Below are 22,128 nucleotides of genomic sequence, written 5' to 3' on the forward strand. Positions count from 1 at the left end.
TTCAGCAGTGGAACAGATTCCCATGAGAGGTGGTGGATTCTCCTTCCTTGGAGGTTTTTAAGCAGAGGTTGGATGGCCACCTGCCATGCATGGTCTGGTTGAGATTCCTGCATTGCAGGGAAGGGGATTGGACTAGATGTCCCTTGGGATCCCTTCCAACTCTACAGTTCTGTGAAATCCTGGACAGCCACATCCACTCAGTGTAGAAAACAGAGTTAGAAGAACCAATGGTCTGATTTGGGGCATGTTCACATTAGTGGCCTAAAATGTAGCAAGGTCAACCGCTGCTCCTGCTATGTTTCAAGCTGTGTTTCCAGTGTGTTGTTGTTCATGCCAGAAAGTGGGCAGGGATAACCTGCAGGACCTTTTTGGTTTCCCTGCTGTTGCAACCCCTGCCCCAAACTCCTATTTGTGAAGCTGTAATTTGTGCATGCGCAATAGCTGTTAGGGTATCTTCATTTTACTGCTTCACATTCAGCTTTCTAGTTTGATTGACGCCGGTTTGACAAAGAAACACATCCAACTGCAATATTTGTCAAGAAACTTCAGGGTCCATACGGGCTTGTGGCCCAGGCTGCATATACACTACAGTACAGCATTAAACATTAAAAACTTCCCTAGACAGGGCTGGCTTTTAAAAGTAGGATAGTTGCTTATTTCCTTGACATCTGATGGGAGGGCGTTCCACAGGGCAGGCGCCACTACCGAGAAGGCCCTCTGCCTGGTTCCCTGTAACCTCACTTCCTGCAGTGAGGGAACCGCCAGAAGGCCCTCAGAGCTAGACCTCAGTGTTGGGGCTGAACGATGGGGCTGGAGACGCTCCTTCAGGTATACAGGACTGAGGCCATTTATATAGTATGTATACACACACACACAGTGTATACTATATATATGTACACAGCCTAAGTTAGTGTGAATCTAGCTGGAAAATTAGCAGCGGAAGGGCAGTGAATGCAGAATAGGCAGTAACACGAACATGCCTTCAGTATAAGGCAGAATCCTGTGTGATGCAAAACAAGGTTTTTGGAATACTAGGATTTACTAGTTGCACTTGATTCGACAAATTAAACCAAAGCTAATTCTCAAGGCAGACTCTTATTTCTCTCGCGCTTCCAGACCCTTGATAAATTCATCTGAGTCTGCTTTGCTTTCAGAAATATTGTAATCCTTCAGTTTTGTGTCAGCAGCGTTGTGCCAAGTGACCGGCCAAGGCTGAAATATTCCAACAATGCCGCGTTTGAAAGAGAGAGCGAAAAGACACTCTTTAGCGTCAAGGCACACGCACGCACCAAATCCTCTTGCTTATCCTTAAAAGCTAGAGTTACCGAGCAACTGCCCCAAAATGTCACCAGAGCTGGAAGGCGAACAACGCCGAGGGAACACACCAACTGCCCGGCGCTCACCTTTTAAACCCTCTTTTGCAACGCAATCTGCAACAACCCCCAGCAGCGGGACTAGAAGCAAACGCACGCTTGCCTCTTTGCGCACGCCGACCTCTTGCAAACGGTTGCAGGCGGCACGCTGGTGACCGCCTCAAATGGTCCAGTTTGCCCCCTTTTTTGGCTCTCTCTCGCTCTCTCACTCTTGCTGGTTATTCTGCTTTCCAAAAGAATCTGCTAGGAATCTCAGCGAAGGGGGCGAGCAAAAACTGGTGTCAGGAGGGTTAATCAATCAGTCAGCGGAGGATCTGCAGGTCTGGGAGGAGGCATTGGGGCCGGGCTCAGAGGGAAGCGCAGAGAGGGGTGTGTATATAAGACATTGGGAGGTTCATACTGCACCTTCCCCATCTCTCCGGCCGCCTCCTTCCAAACCATCCCGAATTCCTGCAGAGCCAGAGACAAGGCTGCTGCCTGGTGCAGGAGGACAGAAGAGAGGATTAGGGAAGTCCCCCGCTCTTTAATTGCTATTATTTAAAGTCCCCCCTCCCGTGCGCTCTCTCTCTCTCGCTCGCTCGCTCTCTCCCCGGGCGAGCATCAGATGACAGCTCCACACCGAGGGAGGGCAAAGCAAGCTGCTTGGCCACCAGCAGACTGTATCTGATTCGGGGATCCGCAGCAGGCAGCTCCTGTACAACGAGAAAGGCATCGTCGCTCCACAGGCGGAGCGCCGGAGTGGAGAGAGCGGCGAGTTCGGGACCCGCAAGCCTGTGGAGGGGATCCCCAACCCAGCAGCCCCAGGGGCGCAGCGGAGAGCGGCTTCGTCTCCCGTGCGCGCTCCTCTCTCCAAACCTGAGGAGGGAATTGGCGCGGAAGAAGACCCGCCAGGGGAGATCCTCCGCAGGAAGGAGGGCTTGAGCCCCACTAGGGACTGACAGACGGACACCGCCACGAAGACCGGATCCGGCGGCGCCCGAGGATGCTGCTGCTGCCGCTGTGGCTGCTGCTGCCGGAGCTGGCGCTCCTCGCGCCGGCTCAGAAGTTCTCTGCGCTCACGGTAAGGCAGGCGCGGCTCCTTCTTCTTTCCTTCCCCAGCGTCGCCGCGCCGGGGCAGCAAAGCGCCCTCCTGCGTCTCTTCCCCGAGGCCGCTCGTCTCCGCTTGCCATTGTCTTCCCACCCACAAAGGCACTTGCTGAGCGCGCTGTGCCAAGCGCGGGTGGGCAGCCAGGAACGAGCAAAAAGTTGGCTTCGTTGTACTCCAGGGCTAAGAGGTGTCTTGACCTGGCAAAGCAAGTTTCCAGACCTAGGTAGACCCACCCGTACTACCATCACAGACACGTGTGTCACAAACACACAAACACACGCACGCACCTTGATGAAATGTTGACGGGGCGAAATTTCTAAGCCCTCAAGTAAAAGCGAGGAAATGCCACTTTTGCTTTTTTTAAAAGCGAGGCAATCTTCTAGTCCTCAGTATTGCACTAAATATGTGCAGTCAAGTCTCCATCCTCCTTAGCGGCGTTTCTGAAACAGCCAACTGTGTATGTCTTGCTTGAGACTTCCTATAGTTTTAATGCAAAAATCCATGAGAACTTAGTCTGGAGTTGGAGTGTGTGGGTCCAGGAAGGATTTATTTTCAAATGTGTGAGTGCATATTTGAAGATCAGGTAAGATGACACTCTCCACAAAATTGGTACAACTGAGCTCACACAACATTTTTTTGTTGATACAATCAAGCAGAAATTGTTGTAGGCATACCTGTGCATAATGAAATCTTTTATTCACAGTGACTATTCTAGACTGATAGTGAGAAGAGCTCTCACTGGATTGACTAATTCCATTAATGAATTTGGAGTAACGTTTTGTCCTGTGTGTGTACACAGGACACATGAAGTAACTGAAGCCAATGCAGGTTACAGCTGTATGCACCAAATACATGAGTTACCAAATCTTCACTTGATCCAGTTTTGGTCTGCTGAGGGTGCTTGGGCTGAGCTGGTTTGAATGCAAGTTTGGTGGTTTAAGTGGTTTGTGTTTGGCAGCCTACGAATTGCTGGCAGTCAGTGGCGGATTAGACTCCTAAATGCTTTCAGGAAAAGGGAGAGTGTGAGCCACTGCATTAAGAGTTTTGCACATTGATCCTAAATAAGGCTTACTTGAAACAGAAGCCAGTCTGAGAGATTCTGATGCAGTTTACTCCACACTAAGTGAGCTTGGAATTTCAGCCTAACAGCAAATGTGAATGTACAGAACTACTTGGAAGTAAAGTTCACACAAATGAATGAGACTCACTTTCAGTTTGGAGGTCTATCTGAAGTCCCGATTGATTCTGTTAGAGGAAGTTCTCTATGCCTGTATAGGAATCCCCAATTTCTTGCAGTGTGTGTTTCCCTGCCCACAAAAGAGAACAAATAAACCTGCACACAACACTAAGAGCTTCAGAACAGTTGGATCACTGCCAGTGGGCAATATCCAATGAAGTCTGGTGACACTTAAACATATTCCACTCAAATCAATGCAACTTAAGCATTAACGGTGAGCTCAGTTCCTACTGAATTTAATGTGACTAAAGCAATTTATGCCCAACTTTCTCTGGATTGCATCCAGTGTGTTATTTATGGCCCCTTCAGCCTCATTTTCTCTGCTTCATTCCTTTAAATGCCAACTCTCCAGACATTTTACCTAGTTTCATTGAATTCACTGGTCCTGGAATTCAACAAATGGTCTGAAGAGTTGCTTTTGACCAGGACTGCAGGACTGCTTTTGACCAGGACTGCAGGCAGAAACCTTGGTTTTCCCAAGTAGGTGCCCTTAAGAGAGCATAGACTCACTCCTGATTGCTACATTTTCTCAAATGACTTTTCAGTGATATTTTAGGCCCAATTCCTTCTTTAAGTGGACAGTAGCTGTGCCACCAGGAAACAGAATTTTGTAGGCACCCAGCTGTCCTTTGTTGGCCAACATTTCCTATAATGAAAGCCTTCCTTGGTTTTGCAATTGGCTTAAACTACTTGGTTAGCTCTTCATACGAACAGCATGAATGTGTTGTAGGGAGGGATGATTGACACACTTCCAACTTGCCTAAAGAACTGACTATGCTTTCCTAGTTCAAGTGTTCAGGTCAAACACTAGAACAAATCTTGGTCATGATGGTCTCTCTCCTCATGTCAATAACCACTAATGCCTAATGCTATACATTTAAAGCACATTTAGAGTACATGGCTTCCCCCAAATAATCATGGGGACTGTAGTTTTGTTAAAAGCACTGGGAATTGTAGCTCTGTAAGGATTCACAAGGTTCATTGGGGAAACCCATGTACTATTAAATATATGGTGTGGCTGGGACCCTTGAGGAGTCCCCTGCCTGTCATGAATTCATACAAAATGCAAGCTGCTCCCCTTCTCCAAGCTTTCTAGCTTCTGCTGCTCTGCCCTCTATCACCAGTCCGCGTTTTCCAAGGAAGAAGCCTTACCTTGGGAAAGAGGGCAATAGGTGATGACATCATTTCCTGCTGGACACCATATTTGACAGGAAATGGTGCATGGAGTGGCCTTTTGATCCCCATTTGACTTTGGAGCCAGCTCAAAATAGGCTGGATGAAACTGAAAAAATAGACCAGTCTATTCAGTCAAGGGAGACAGTTCCTCTTGAGGTTCTCCCCCTTACAAATACTCACCCCATTTCTAAATTTGGCTCCCTGGCACCAGCCTTGTTGTTTGGATAAGGTATATGAACCTGATTAAAATATAATCTCAGTGAAGTCTGATGGAAGCAGCCACAATTTATTTTGGTAGCTTACCCGTTTGCGCATTGTTACTCTTTCATGACCAAAAGAGGAAACAGAACCAACTTAAGTTGTGCTTCTCTGTCGTAAGGAAATTTCATTCTGTGGCTACAATGCTCTGCCCGTCTATATGAAGATAAATCCCATTGAATTTAGTGGGACTTGCTTCTGAGTGAATGTACACAGGAGTGTAAGTACTGCTGTACTTGATATTAAGCGTGCTAGTTTATCTCTTTTACATCGTAGCCTGACTCATGTTTTCCTTTTCCCTCAATGTAAAGAGCCTATGCTTTTGTGGGGTTGAATTAAGCAAATATATCTTGAACAATCTACCTGATCTCATTTACCTCATAAATCATATTAAAGTGCTGGAAGAATAGCAAAGTGCAGATGGCTCAGGATTGAGGGGCGTAGCAATAAGTTTCTCAGAGCATGAGTCAGGTCTTCCTTCCTTCAGGAGAAGCTTCCCTGAATCCTTATCCCACTCCAAAGAGTGTGTATATTATAGTGAAATTAAAAAACAAAACACCACCAGTTTATTTTGTCAAAGAGTGAGAATGGGTATCCCTCATTGCTTTTGTTATATTTCACTTTTATTTTACACATTTATAGTCTTGCCTCATATTACACTCATTCAGACTTTCCCCCAGGAAAACCCAATCTTTACTGCTGAATTGGATTGACTTGTGGCTCAGTTGGTACAGTACGAGATTCTTAATCGCAGGGTTGTGGGTTTGAGCCCCATGTCGGGCAAAAGATTCCTGCATTGCAGAGGTTTGACTAGATGACTTTCACAGTCCCTTCCAATTCTATGAAATGTCAATCGGGTGTACCACAGATGGATGTTTGCTCCAATTCAGCACTAAAGAGCGAGTTTTCCTGGGGAAAGCAGCAGGGCAAACAGAATATGGAAAACTGCTTGGACCCATGCTTTCTAGGCAAGCAGAAGTGTAAACAAGCCCAGAAACAGGAATGGGAAACTGTGGCCCTCCAGAGATTGCTGGACTACAACTCCCATCATCCCTGAGCATTTGCCATGCTGGCTGGGACTGATGGGACTTGTAGTCCAATAGCATCTGGAGTGTCATAGCAGCTTCCCCATCCCTGCGGCAGAGGAGAACTGTACTTGCTCCCCAGCAGATTCTTGTCTACCTCTTCAAGCAATTCCCAGCCGCTGGAGAAACGCAGAAGGGCAGCTGCCCAAAAGTAAAAACAGGGAGGTCATTTGGTCAGTAATGCATGTTGTACACCTGGATAAAGGGATCTGCGGGGGGCAATATAGTGTGTGTTTACTGGGTTTTGTTTTAATTCATGTGGTTTTGTTGTGAATTGCCTAACGCTCGCAGAACAGCAGGATATAAATGTCTTAAGTAAATACACAAATAAATAAGATCAAGCAGTGACCCATGTTTACATTTCACAGGCCAGAGATCCACACATTGGGTTCTGTGTATGAAGGGCAGCTGAGCCCATTCATTAGGAAAACCAAATAAGCCATAACCACTTTCCTAGCCAAATCTTGCAATGGAAAAGTTCAGCACAGTCTTCTCAGTGACTTTGAATGATTTGAAAATGATAATTGAAGACTCAAACATTTTCCTTGCAGCTAGGTTTAAGCAATAGCTAAAACTCTCACGAGGCCCCTCAGTGCTGGTTTGTTTGAAGTATTTGAGGCAGAGGGTTGTGCTCTTAGGTCAAGCTTTATGACACACATGCAGCTTATGGAAGCAGTAAAGTGGGACATATTTATCTTAGCCGTTCAGCAAATGAACATTTCTATGGCATAGTAAATGTTCCCTCTGCGATAAGTTTGGTGGGGGTGAAAGTGAGAGCGGCTGGGTCACTCATACCTGACATTCTTCAGAAGGGGTCCTGTCCCCCCCCCCCAATGCCGTTTCCTGGAAATAATTTGCTGATTAAAAGCTACTAATTGAAAACCTTAAAAGAAACCATTCACTTCCAAGAACTTTTATAGTGTGTGACTTCTGCAAGTGCAGATCACATTAAGTCAAGTGTATTTTATCCCTAGCAAGCTGTAACTCCACCTTTAAAGCTCAGCTTTAAAGCAGAGGTGCTTAAAATAATAATAATAATAATAATAATAATAATAATAATAATAATAATGTTTCTAGCACAAGCTTAATTCTCTCCCTGAATTATCTACTTGCTCTTGCAGTCATAGCACAGTCATTTTTCACTACTACATTACTTTAGTAGTTTCTTTTAACTTTCTGTGTTACTTTCTGACACACACACATTGTCATTAACCAATATTTAGCTGTTTTATGCTAGCCATATCATCTTACAGCTCCTAACACCTTACTTTCCAAATGGTCCGGAGCATTTTACAGCTATCTATATCTATCTATATCTAACAAACTTTGAATCCAGCCTCTTCTGGCATGGGGGATAGCAGCAAACATGATGTTTGGTAGTAACTGTGGGGCAGGGGAGACATATTGGCCAAGGATTGAGAACAAAACATCATTTTGCAAAAGAGAACAATAAAGGGATAGATAGTGACCTTGCACGCCAGGCCTGCTGTGATACAAAATCAAGTAAAAAAAAGGGTGGTGAATGAAGCATGTTGCACAATAGAAGTTCAGCATACATCAATTGCTATAAATAAGATTGTTTACTAATCAGCTGTGGAACACGCAGTTGGAAAGAGCACTAGCTGGAAGAAATGCTCAGCTTTGTGGGTTTGAGCTTGAAGGTTCTGGGTCAACACTTTTTGGATGGGTTTGATGGCCAACAAAAAATGTGTCATCACTAGGACTTGACCTTAAGGGATGAGGGAGCGGGTGGTGCTGTGGTCTAAACCACCGAGCTTCTTGGGCTTGCTGATCGGAAGGTCGGCGGTTCAAATCCGCATGACATTGTGAGCTCCCATTGCTATGTCCCAGCTTCTGCCAGCCTAGCAGTTTGAAAGCACACTAGTGCAAGTAGATAAATAGCTACCACTATGGTGGGAAGGTAAACAGTGTTTCTGTGCTCTATGGATTCTGTCATGGTCCTCTGTGTGCCAGTAGCGGTTTAGTTATGCTGGCCACCTGACTCGGAAAGCTGTCTGTGGAGAAGCGGCCTGAAAGCGAGATGAGCACTGCACCCCATAGTCGCCTTTGACTGTCCAGGGGTCCTTTGCCTTTACCTTGTTTGTGACCTCTTGTTGCCTCTTTGAAATGCAGCTTGAAGTTATGAACCACACTGGTACAGAGCCACTGAAGTGTGCGGTAGGAGGGTGGGCGCTCTCTGCCTTGGTACCCGAGCTCCAGTGTTCTAGCAGGTACAGAGGCAAGCCAACCCATCGCTGTCACTCCCTTCCTGCTCAGAGGGGCAGTGAAGGCATGTGGCCTTTTCTGCCTGCTGTGTGCTTGGAGTTTTAAATGCCAGGAGACCCAGAGAAAAGCTTCTCTGAGGAAGGTGCAAGGCTCATTCCTCTCCCACAGGCGGACTTAGGGCAGTGCAGCCAGTGTGTAGCCTTGGGTGTGTGCCGAGGGTGCCACAACTATGATGCAGAATGGAAGGCGAGAGGCAAGGGGTGCTGAAATTTGGCATTGCATGGGGCACCACTGAGATATGAGACCCCAACGCCCACCACTGCCTCTCCCTTCTGTGGCTCCAGCAGCCACAGAAGGGAATCCTCAATCTTGTCTCACTCACCAGAGCTCGGTTAACTTCTCATGATGGTGAAGGCAGGAGAGCGATGATGGAATTCTTCTAAAGTTAAATGTAGAAGACACTTCTCATGTTCCGCTATAGTGCACGCACCACATATGAACCAGACATATTATGGTATCCTCATGTACATGCTTTGCATGTTCCCCATTATGTGCTGGGTTTGTTTCATGTCACCTCTATGCCTGTGTGATGGAGGTAGGGCCTTTTCTGTTTCTTCTTGCAGCATGTATGCTATGTGCACACATGATTAAAATTATATTTGCCTTGCATTTTATGGGACACTCTGAATATTCATGGTGCACCTATAGTGTACCTAGATGCTTTCTGGGGCTGATGAGAGTTGTAGTCTAAAACATCTGGAGGGCACCAGGTTGTGAAGCCTGGTGTAGATGGTAATATGTGTTGCTATGTATACTACTGGTTGGGAAAGGGGATCACATCAAACACTTCCTGTCTAAATGTACATGTGTGTGTGCAGTCTCCAGTCATCCGACAATGGAATTCTTACATAGGAACTGCTTTTATAGACGTCACTGCTTAGCTGGAGTGGATATTCCTTTGTACAGCATGAAGCTACACTTAACATTTTGAAATTGTGTGTGTGTATGTTTTTTAAAAAGCAACCAGTTAAGAACAGAAGAATACTTTATTTGGGGAAAGCTCAACATTTTTTCACTGAAACATAGATCTTAGTGCTTGGATTTTTGGTGCCATGAAACAGCTTTGTTTCCCAAAATTATTTCAACACATTCCTTTTGAATGCTAGAAAATGATGTATGATGACAAGCAGGACTCATATTGATGATTATGACCCCCTTCTCCCCAATAATTAATTTTCTGCAAGATTAGAGTGTGTAGGAGAAGGATAGATATCTCCTCTCTACTAATCCTTCCTTTGACTTCCCAGTGCTTTATGCAGGAAATAAGATGGATCAAAACAACTTACCCTCTGCTTTGCTGTTAATGGATACTGCAGGAAGGGGGAAAGGGAGAAAGAAGCTTAGTTCAGTAGGAGCTGGCGAGGCTGAGCTTCTCTCCCATTTTCAAAATGTGGCACATTGCTTTGCTTACCAAGGGGGGTGGGCAGGGGCAAGGCAGAACAAGCTCAGCATGGAGTGGGCACAGCTAAAAACACAGTGATGTGAGGATCAGATCGGCTCACCACCAGCCAGTACTGTGCCAGTCCATCATATTCAGAGTGGCACGACATTTCATTTGAGTTATATTTAGCAGTCTTTTGTTGGCATTCCAAAGTTTTGTTGGAAAACATGCAGGTTCCTATTGGAGATTGGTTCCGGCCCATCCAGTAAGGGCATCTCCTATGATTGGCCTGAAACCCTTTCCTAGTTTATGCACACACCTACTTGAACCTCTGTTGAATGAGCTCTAAGCACTGATTTTACAGCTTTTTAAAAATGAAGTAGGATCGATCACTTCCAATTGATCCAATTCCAAAGCTTTCTTTGAACATGTATGGCAAATCAGGGGAGACCCAAGGCCCCTTCTAGGAATCCTGCTCTATGGAAATGACTGTGTTGTACTTCTTTAGGTACAGTCAGAAAACAGTGTGTGGCCTGTTAGGACTCAATATTGAGTTCAGCACAGAACAATGGTTTTCAAGCTGAAGCCACAGAACATGCCCCTTGAATGCAGATGTGGTTTCTCTCCACCTTTCCTCTTTTTCTATAAAAGGCAAAGACTGTTCCACTGACTTGTGTGAAGAAGGTGGAGGAACCTGCAGTTATGGAAAGCAATGTGTAGGGTCTGCTGTTGCCAGGGTTACAGAGAAGAGGTGGTTATCAATAGGGATAGATGAATCTGTCAATTTCCCTTAGTTTCTCATTTTTCCCGGGCTTAAGTTCAGTTCTCCACATGAATTTCTTTCCCCCATGAAAATACCTTATGAAAATTCATCGGCATTTTAGCGCAAATTTCTCCTGACAATACACATTTTTGTATGCGATTTTTGCTAGTGTACACACTTTTGCAAAGCAATTTCCCCTTCTGTAAAGCATTTTTGCATTTCACTGCTACATACATTTTTATGCATATCACTTGGCCGGACAACAGCAGTGTAAAATTTGGAGAAGCGTGTATTTGGAAGGATTGCTGTGGTTCAGTTCCTGTCCTGTTTTGGAAACTGCAGATTAGGTAGGTTCTCATTTAAATGTGAACTAGATTGAATATCTCCCCCATCCCTGAATGAAACTATGTTTCTGGTTCTCTACCACTGTCTTCTTTTTACTCTAGCTGCATCTTCCCTCTGCAGCCCACAGCCTCAGTGAAAACACCCTGGTGGAAAAATCACACTATTGAACAGCTTCATGTTTTTACCCAGTCTTGCTTTCTTAACTTAAAGAGTACCTTTTCTAACTTTATCTTGGCATAGTATTTCACTGGAGAATGAGCAACCTATCTGAGAGAGGGAAAGAGGGAGAAGGGAGAGATCTAAAACTAAAGTGAATTCCCAGAAGACTGCTGAGCCACAGGAAAGCTTGGGAAGAAACTTTGGCAGCATAATTTGTATTTGGAGGGGAAATGAAGCTGGACCTATCACAGACTTACTTTATCTCAAAAGTCTGTCCAGATAAGGAGCCTCTAGATTTGAAGATACCCTAGCTGTTTATCTTCCAATTGGTTTTTCTTCCTCTTCTCCATGTCAAAACATTTGTGCATGCACACACACACACACTCACCACAAGATCTTAACTTCAGAAAGAAATTTGCCAAGGTCTCTTACAAGTTCATTCACAGCCCTGGAAGCAACCTCATAGTATGAGATATAATATTCTATAACTCTTGGCATAAATGGTTGGAATATTTTCATGCTGTATTACTTTGTTATGGCATAGGATACTTTTTTAGCATTACAAATCTGCTGTGTATAATTCTTTGTAAATGTAGGGACGGCGTTCAACTGGCCTCCTTCCAGTCAAGGCAACGACATATTCACTAGAGATAAAGATAGAGCTGGCGATAGAAGCTAGGGGTACACCGCTAGCAGCAGGGGTTGCTGTCAAGGCCTAACAGGACCTGGAGGGGCCGTAGCAAATGTTCACATTTTATATATAATGTGGCCATTGCAATTTGAAAATTAGGCGCATTCACGTAATGAACACCAGACTAAAAAATTCAAATCAAGAGTCATCTTTCAAGGCTTGGATCCTGATTAGTTTTGTGAGATCTCAGCTACTTCACGGTGACCCATGAGCAGTTGTGAACTACTCATCTTCTAAACACGCAGGATGCTTAATCCTGCTGACTCAGCATTCTTTAAAAGTATGGATTGGCTTCTCAGACTCATGTGATTAGCTCAAGAATGACAAGATGGGGGAAAAAAAGACATTTTGAGTTATTTTTCTTCGCTTTCTGAAGCATAGGAGTATAAGAGGCTGCTTCATAACAAATCAGGCTATTACTCTGTCTCTCTCAGTATTGCCTATACCAGTGTTTTTCAAACTTGGGTCACTGGCTGTTGTTGGACTACAACTCCCATCATCCCTGACCACAGCAGGCGAGGAACGCTAGCCTGTGCTGGCTGGCTGCAGCTCTCTGGGGTTTCTACTGTTGAGCTGTGGCCCTTCTCCTGGCAAGTCCTCTTGAGTTCATTGTGGCCTACTGTTAGGTACGTAGGTATAGGATTGCAGCCTAAGCTGTTGTGTCTGTTACATTGGGTTGCTATTGCTCAGTTCTGGACACATCACAGTGTAGAGCATAGGAAGCTGTGTTATATTGACTCAATGCTTTGGTCCATGTAGCTCAGTATAATAATAATAATAATAATAATAATAATAATAATAATAATAATTTTTATTTATATCCCGCCCTCCCCAGCCGAAGCCGGGCTCAGGGCGGCTAACAACACTAAAACAGTGCAACATTATAAAAACATTATAAAAATTAATTAAAATCAAAATTGATGGCAACCATAAACTAAAGTTTTGTAAAGATTGCCAAAGGAGGGAGTCAGGCTGCGCCCTGACCAAAGGCCTGGTGGAACAGCTCTGTCTTGCAGGCCCTGAGGAAAGATGTCAAGTCCTGCAGGGCCCTTGTCTCTTGTGACAGAGCGTTCCACCAGGTTGGAGCTGCAGCCGAAAAAGCCCTGGCTCTAGTTGAGGCCAGCCTAACCTCTCTGTGGCCTGGGACCTTCAAGATGTTTTTATTTGAAGACCGTAAGTTCCTCTGTGGGGCATACCAGGAGAGGCGGTCCCGTAGGTACGAGGGTCCTAGACCGTATAGGGCTTTGAAGGTTAAAACCAGCACCTTAAACCTGATCCTGTACTCCACCGGGAGCCAGTGCAGCTGGTATAGCACCGGATGAATGTGATCTCGCAGCGAAGACCCCGTAAGGAGTCTCGCTGCGGCATTCTGCACCCGCTGGAGTTTCTGGGTCAGTCTCAAGGGCAGCTCCACGTAGAGCGAGTTACAATAATCCAGTCTGGAGGTGACCGTCGCGTGGATCACAGTGGCTAGGTCAGGGCGAGAGAGATAAGGAGCCAACTGCTTAGCTTGGCGGAGATGAAAAAATGCCGCCTTTGTTATAGCTGCAATCTGCGCCTCCATGGAGAGGGAGGTATCGAAGATTACACCCAAACTCTTAACGGACGGTGCTGGCACTAATTGCACCCCCGCAAGAGATGGGAGTTGCCCCCTCAATCCTATATCGTCCCGTCCCAGCCAGAGGACCTCTGTCTTCGAAGGATTTAACTTCAACCGGCTCCCACGTAACCATCCAGCCACAGCTTCCAAGCATCCGATCAGTGTGTCTGGGGCCGAGTCAGGATGGCCATCCATCAACAGAGTTGGGTGTCATCAGCATACTGATGGCAGCCCAGCCCAAAACTCCGGACAAGCTGGGCGAGGGGGCGCATAAAGATGTTAAAAAGCATCGGGGAGAGTATCGCACCCTGGGGCACTCCACACACCAAGGAGTGGCGGGATGACAATTCCCCCCCAAGCACCACTCTCTGTCCCCGACCAGAGAGAAACGAGCGCAGCCATTGAAGGACTGTGCCCTGGATCCCCACGTCGGCAAGGCGGTGGTCCAGGAGTTCGTGATCGACCATGTCGAAGGCTGCTGACAGGTCTAGAAGAATCAGCAGCCCCGACCCGCCTCGATCCAGCTGCCTGCGGAGATCATCTGTTAGGGCGACCAGAGCCGTCTCGGTCCCATGACCAGCGCGGAAGCCGGACTGGAATGGATCCAGAGCCGATGTTTCATCCAGAAACCTACCAAGCTGTTCAGCAACCGCTCTCTCAATCACCTTACCCAGGAATGGAAGATTCGAAACCGGGCGGTAATTGGATAGATCTAAGGGATCTAATGATGTTTTCTTTAAAAGCGGGCGCACCACTGCCTCCTTCAGTTCCCCTGGGAATGTCCCGGTGCCAAGGGACAAATTGATGATATCCCCCAGGGGGCCCCGCACCTCGTCTGGACATGCTCTAATCAGCCAGGACGGGCACGGGTCGAGAGGACAAGTGGTGGGCTTTCCAGCTCGGAGGAGTCTGTTGTCCACATAGGCTGGGGATATCCGGTCAAAGTGGTCCAATACTGGACCCGAGGACAGTCGAGGGGCCTCCAGTTCCTTCATTGTATCCAAATTGGCAGGGAGGTCATGGCGGAGCAACAGGACCTTCTCCGCAAAAAAGCTCACAAATGCCTCACAGCTGTGTGTCAAATTGTTATTTAAATTTGGCTGTCCTTCGAGGGACGTTAAAGACCGAATTATACTAAATAATTGCACCGGGCGAGAGCTAGCGGATGCAATGGAGGCCGAGAAGTAGGACTTCTTAGCAGCCTTCACTGCCATCTCGTAGGTTTTCATAAAAACCCTATAAGATGTTCTTGAAGCTCCGTCACGGGCACCCCGCCATACTCGCTCTAGCCGTCTGAGGTACCGCTTCATTTTCCGGAGCTCCTCGGTAAACCAGGGAGCCCGGTTTCTGCGGGGTCGCAGAGGGCGCTTAGGTGCGATCTCATTGATGGCTGCCAGGAGCTGGGTATTCCAGCCCTCAACAAGCTCAGTCAATGAGTCGCCAGGGGGAGAAAGGTCCCACAAGGCTTGACCGAATCTATCAGGGTCCATCAGCCTCTGCGGGCGAGCCCAAATCGGCTCGCCACCTAAGCAGGGTGGGGGTGGAACGTCAATCCTGGCTTTCAGAGCGTAGTGATCAGACCATGGCACCTTTATCGAAGGAAACATGATCACATCTATACCGACGCCAAAGATCAAATCCAGCGTGTGGCCTGCTTGATGTGTGGGGCCCGAAACAAACTGGGAGAGCCCTAGTGTCACCATGGAAGACACCAGGTCCAGAGCCTATGAGGAGGGAGTGGCATCAGCATGGATGTTGAAGTCCCCCAATACCAATAGGTTAGGGAACTCCAAGGCCCAGCCGGCCACCGCCTCCAGCAGGTGGCCGGTACACCAGCCAGACAGCCAAGCTCACCTCGGAGCCCCACACTAGGCCAACACATTCAATGCCGGGGATCGATGGCGATGGTAGAGCCCTGAAAGAACAATCTTCCCGGATTAATAATGCCACCCCGCCCCCCCCCGGCCCACAGACCGCGACTGGTGGAGGACGGAGAAACCCGGGGGCGCCATCTCTCATAAGGTAACAGTATCCCCTTCGCGCACCCAGGTCTCCGTCACACAAGCCAGGTTGACCCCCTGCGAGATGAAGAAATCTTGCAGGGTGGCGGTTTTGTTGCCTATAGACCTGGCATTGCACAACACCAGTGACGGAGGTGAGTAATCCTTGCTCACCCTACCCTCGTCTCTCAGGATGGGGCGCAGATTGGAAGGGGTACGAGCATATCCGTATCTCGATCCCCTTCGCCTATGACATCTGCCCCCACTGCCATACCTCCCTCGCCCCTCCACGGTAGCAATCCCAAGCCTCATACTTGCCTCCATTTACAAAATATAAAAGCAAACAAACAAAAAACAGTTACACCAAAACAAAACCAATCCCCACCCCACTCAACAACCATCCCACCCCAACCCAAAATAAAACAAAACAAAATAAAAATACATGGATAAAAACTACAGTTTATGGTTTTACAACAAAGTAAAAAGTGAAAACACTTTTAAAACGCTTTAAAATATATATAAAAAAATTTAAACATTTGCTGCAGCAGCACCAGTGTCCTTAAAGTTGTGGCGGTGGTGAGTGTGGGCCCCGCCTGGTGGAGAATGGGCTTGCAGGGGAAAGAGCCCTCCCCACAAACTTCACGGCAGAGCGGCAGCAGCAATGTCCCGAGGCCTCCTTGGAGCCTTATATGCTGAGGTGGAGTATGGGGCCCGCCCCCAGGCCCAAGGTGGAGAATGGGCTTGCAGGGGGAGCGGTCCTCCCCAAGACTCACTGGCAAAGCAGCAGCAGCAATGTCCTGAGGCCTCCTTGGAGCCTTATATGCTGAGGTGGAGTATGGGGCCTGCCCCCAGGCCCAAGGTGGAGAATGGGCTTGCAGGGGGAGCGGTCCTCCCCACAAACTCACGGCAAAGCGGCAGCAGCAGAGTATAGACTCCACCGAGACAAGGGGTTTCAAATCACAGATCTTTCCCAAGATCATGGGCTGAACTTGGGACCTTTTGCTTGCAAAGAACATGCTCTGTCCTGGAGCTGTGGCTCTTCCTTCGTGAACAGGTAACACATTTTGTTTTTAAATGGCCACCATAGCTGAAACAAAATGAAGCTTGGGAATGTCTGTGGAAGCCCATGGTCTTCACCATTTTGTTTACTTTTGTGTGATGGCTTAAACCAACAACAGCATACATGTGCAGTATTGTGAAGAGAAGGTGGTGGCAGCGGGAGAAGTAAAGAAGGATCAAGGACAAAAAACAGGCCAAGTAGCTGTTCAGAGATGTTTAGGACAGGAATGATGAACCCGTGGTCCTCCAGATGTTGCTGGACTCCAACTCCCATGAAGCCCAGCCAGCATGGCCAATGATCAAGGATGATGAGAGCTGTAGTCAAATGACATCTAGGGGACCACATGCTCCACATCACTGGTTTATAGGGGGCTTGATGTGGTCTGTTGAGAAACAGATGTTGGCTGTTTTTCTGTCAGAGACAACTCATAAACAGCACAAGTAAATCCCTAAATATTATAAATAAGCACAAATAAATATTACAAATACGCAGAATCATCTGTTCCTCAACTTTCTGTGCAACCGCAGAGACCTGGAATGTTTTAAGAAGTGAAAGCTGAGGGCTGTTCCCATTGCAAGGCGAGAGATACGGGTGCATTCTTGGGAGCTGGGGATGGGAAGCAAGATCCACATAACAACATTTGTATCAGCTTTAGAGAGACAGCACACGTAGGGCAAGACCAAACTCTTGTCCTTGTTTCAAAGGCAGCCCTGAGTCCTTTAACTACAACATTACATTTTCACATCTCTTCAAACATGCTTGCAATGCCCTTTCGCCTGCCAAGAATTCTGCCTTTGTCTTTCAAACGGGAGATTAGAACCAGCTTGAGAATGTAAGGCAGCACTTTCCAAACACATCAACTTAGGGTCCTCTTCTAAGCTTACTTTACCTTGCTCCCCCTCATCTCAATATATCAGTTAGCCAATTCTTCAGAGGAGGATGCACAGATTTTCACATGTATTGCAGCTTCTGCAGCCAGCTTCCGTATGTAAATATTTGTAGTTCATGGCATGAATTTGGAAAAGGGCCCTAGCACATATTTTGCTCAGAGAAGGTCCTGGGTTCAATCCCTACTATCTCTAGTCAGGGCTGGTAAAAACCTTGTCAGAAACTGCAGATAGCTGCTGCCAAACAGTGGAAAGAATACTGAGGTAGGACCAACCATTTGACTTGGTATAACCAATGGCCTATTTTTACTACTACTGCTACAACTGCTGCTGCTACTACTATCAGGGCTTTTTTTCCAGCTGAACTCAGCAGACTTCCAGAACCTTTCATGTGGGTGCCATTGCCATTATAAGAGAATGAGGGAAGCATTTATGGTGAATTCTGGCACCTTTTTCTAGAAAAATGTGTGTTTTGAGGTGTCATGCAAGATCGTGGCCCCAAAAAGTGCTATTTTCAGGGCAAGATCTTGTCGCAAAATCGTGGTACCCAAAATGGCCACCGTGCTCTTGCATGAGAAAAATGGGATACCCCCTTTTTTTCTGGGACACTTGTGGGGTATGGGCCATCTTCTCCATTAGGTAGAGTGAGATGTGGAAGACCTGAAGCTTTCCTGAAGGGGGGCAAATGGTCCCTCATGGAATTGCTTTATTTTTAAACTGCCTTGGGTGCTTAAATGTCCTCTTCCACCCTGCCTGCCTCTTTATTCTGCTTGCACTGTGTAAGAATGCTGAGCAATTTGCACTTGGCAGTGGAGATTTTTCAACCACGAAAAGAAATAAAAAATCAGATGCTGTTTATATGACTTTGCTTTTTGTTCTGGTTTCCTCTAAGATGATGGACTGGCGACCCTAGCAAAAAGGGGAAAGTTCTCTTTCACAGCTGAAGAAATTAAATGAGCACCTCTTTTTCCGTTAGGCATTTCTGCTGCTAGCTACTGAACATTTTGGGGAGCCTTACTGTGTCTGTGTGTTCATTCCCACCCCTAGCACATAACTTTTGTGTCCCTTTTAATACCTTGGATGGGTTCCATAACACACAACAGTTAAGATGGACCACTGAGGTAGCCGAACAGAGGAAAACAAAGCACAACCAAAGCCTTGCAACTTGAGGGACACATTTGGATGGCGCCTACAAACCCAAACATTCGGAAAAGCTCACTTTAATTGTGATTCAAACCAAGGCCATAAATAAAGCCCTAAGTGGCTCCAGATCCTTGAATCAACAGGATTCTTAGAACAAATAGGCACTGGTGTGACCAAGGGCACTTGGGCCTTGAAAATGAAACATTCACAATGAGGCTTTTTGGTGTTGAACTTCCAAGAAACATTTCATTTGGGGGCGGGGGAAGCATTGTGGTTTGCTATTAAGGAATCCAGTTGACTTTTCCACTACAGCTAAACAGTCATCTGCAGATAATAAATAGTTTGCACTAATATGAGAAGGACAATCTTGATGTGATATGGAGAATTTTGAAACTGAAACTGAATTTTGAAAAATCTCCAGTGCCAAGTGCAAATTGCTCTCTTAATGCTTTGACTATGTTTTAGGCCACAGCTTACATTTAAAGCTGTATCATACCACTTTAACATTCATGGCTTCCCCAAAGAATCCTTGAAACTGTAGTTTAAGGGTACTGAACATTGCTATGAGACCCCTATTGCCTTCACAAGGCTACAATTCCCACAGCGGTTTAATGGCCAACCCCTCTTTCCAAGGGACTCTGAGGAAAAATTGGAACTGAACCCTGAAAAAAACAGAAGTATTATGTGTTCCAGGTTCTCGAATCCAGGAGGTGGGGAGATGGCCTGTTCCGCATGAGGTTGTATTCCCCTTGAATGAGCAGGTTGGGTTTCTCCTGGACCCAACATTGTCACTTGAGGCCCAGGTGGCATCAGTGGCTAGGAGTGCCCATTTCCACTTACATTTGGTTTGCCAGCTCTGGCCCCTTCAGGGCAGAGATGACTTGGCCACGGAAGTCCATGCTCCAGTAATTTCCAGATTGGATTATTGCAGTGCACTCTATGTAGGGCTGCAACTAATTTCTTGGTAGTTATACCACCCTCAGAAGTTCAGGGTGGTGGTGATCCAAGATAGGACATTCTCTGTGGCCACCCCTAAGTTGTGGAATTCCCTTTGCTCAGAGGTATGTCTGGTACCTTCATCATACAGCTTCTGGTGAATGCAGAAGACCTACCTCTTTACCTCAGGCTTTGACACTTGTGTTTTCTGGACCCACTCTACTCCTTTTATTTGTTTTAACTGTTTAATGCTGAATTTCTAATGGTTGTAATCAACACTGGGAAGTGCTGGAAAATGACAGGTGGTGGTGTTGATGATCATGATAAATATGATTTTGAGCTCCATTTTGGTTATTCTTCCACATTGCAGTTGCCCTTGGTCATTAGAAAACCTTCTTAGCCACGTGTAGATTCTCAGCTACTACCTCCATAAACTGCTTATATTTTACTAGCTATATTCTATTTCCAATACCACACAATTTCTGAAATGACTGGTTGAGGGACATCCTTTCATAGCCAGCTAACCAGCTAGCCTGCTTCCCTGGGCCACCCTCCATTTCACCTAACCAATTTCCAGTGGATTTATATGAGCTGAGCTCATTTTGTAAATGATTAAAAAAAATAAATCTGAACTCAAGCCATATTTTGAAGGCTTTTCGGGATACGTTCTCTCAACATCTGTACGCAGGCTGAAACATTTACAAGACTGTCTCAACACAGTCAGTTCTGCACAAGTCGACCTCATCCATGAAATGAGATCATGTGAATGAGCACAGTCACTTTACAATGCTTCTGCTGGCATATCGGTCAATGAGTGAGCGACAGTAGAGGGCATGGGTTGGCGATGGATAGCCTTTGTTGAGTAAATTTGTCTCATGTTGATATCTGAGATTATATCCACTGTTATTCAACAGTGGCAAAGTATGATGTTATGTCCTGTTTGGCTAGAACTTGGCTCAGGGGGACAGGTTCAATTTGAAGGTTAGATATTTACTTAAACTTTATCTTAATTGCATTGGTTTGGAAATATTGATGGAAATCTCCCTAGGATCTGGCTGCATCATGAATGTCCTCATATTCCCAGTGGTTGGGCTGGAAAAGAACTACCGCAGAAGCAACCATTTTTAGTCTCTTGGTTTTTCTTGCTTCCAGTTTTATCTGAGGACAGGAAGAGCAGAAGTGCTTGGAAAACCTGAAACCTACAAGACCATTCGGCCAACAAGCCTAGCTAAGATGAATGGGTCCTTATCTCAACTTGTTCGCACATTCTTAATCATTAGCCTTGCCTTGCAGTCTTCTCTCTCTCCATCTCTCTCTCTCTCTCTCCCTACCTGAGGCAGTAAAAGCCACCTTCTAAGCAGATGGCAGTGATTAACTTTTAAGGAGAAGCTTTCAGAAGAACAAAGTGGGCTCGTGGGATGCTGATACAACCTGCACTAATTTAGGAAAGGAGACTTTATTGAGGATGCAGCAGAAAGCGGAGAGGTGCTTTGTGTGGATTATGCAGAGCAGTAAATACTTCTGGCTGGGACTTCTTGGTGGGATCTGGACAAAGTACCTAGTTTCAACAAAGCTAAGATAAGCTTTACCGAGTGCCAGAGCATTTCCTGTGTTGACTTTTCTGTGCACCTCAAACCTGAAAGTGAAATGAAGATCTCCCCTGAATCAAATGATTTTGCTGACCTCTGCATCGTAAGCTTTAAAAGCCTAGAATGCTTTTCAGAGAAAACAGAGCAGGATTTTACCATTCTATCCTAAAGCAGACAACATCCTTACAATATTAAAAGGCTATTGAGGAATAGTCCTCATGGGAGTTTTAATGTTGCAGCATAGACTTCAGCATGTCTGCTAAAAATGAAAATAAAAAGGCCATTGGTTGGTCTGTTGGTTATCAGCAATGAAGTCTGTAGTTTAATCTGTGCAATGGTGTCTGGAGTGGCTTATTATCCACATATTACTATTAGCACACTGCACCAGAATGCTGGATTATCCCTGGATCAAGGCCTGAGTGTGTCCTTTCTTGCTTCAGGGTTGGAGACATGTTGTTGCTTATATATAATCATAAAAGTTATCTTTGAACCCTATGCAATGCCAGGTTGAATGCATAAAATAAGGACTTGAATGTATCTAACAACAAATGTGTTGTCGTTAATGGTTGAAGGACTATTTCTTTACATGTGATCTGCATTGTTTTTCATTGCCTCTCCTACATTTTGTGATGGGACTGATCGAGGTCCATCTTCACTCAGTATTTCTAAGCAGTGTTTCACAGTAAGGACAGTATCATGTTGTTGATTCAACTTCCGAAAGGGTGTGAATTGTGACTGACATCTGCGATATTGCCTAAATCAGCCACTGGAGGGAGCCCGAGAACAACATGATTTCCTACTCACAGGTGGGGTCTGCAAGCATCTGCATCCCATTCTCAGTCACCCACCACCAAACCTGGCAAACACTAGACTTTGAACTAAAGCTCAGTGACCTAAGAAGCTGAAATACAAAATGGAATTCTTTATCGCCAGAACCGCAGAACAGTTGGCACCAGCATAATTTTGCTGAAGACTTTGGAAAACATCCAGCTGTGCAGAAGAGCAGCAAAATACCTGAAAGATCTACAGAGGTGGAGCATCACAGATCAAACATCTCTAATGCGGTAGACAT

At 46.0% G+C, this 22,128-nt stretch overlaps 1 protein-coding gene across 1 annotated transcript in view; it reads left to right on the forward strand.

Moving 5' to 3' along the window:
- The first annotated feature begins 1,443 nt into the window (after nucleotides 1–1,443).
- SMOC2 (SPARC related modular calcium binding 2) overlaps nucleotides 1,444–22,128 on the forward strand; it is a 133,047-nt gene continuing 112,362 nt past the window's right edge. The window contains exon 1 of the mRNA XM_083606083.1: nucleotides 1,444–2,433. Within this exon, the coding sequence (XP_083462209.1) occupies nucleotides 2,356–2,433 (78 nt within the window). The 5' untranslated portion in view covers nucleotides 1,444–2,355. The remainder of the gene's footprint in view (nucleotides 2,434–22,128) is intronic.

This window comes from Podarcis filfolensis (genome assembly GCF_964270895.1).
Source record: "Podarcis filfolensis genome assembly, chromosome: 3".
Taxonomy (NCBI): Eukaryota; Metazoa; Chordata; class Lepidosauria; order Squamata; family Lacertidae; genus Podarcis; species Podarcis filfolensis.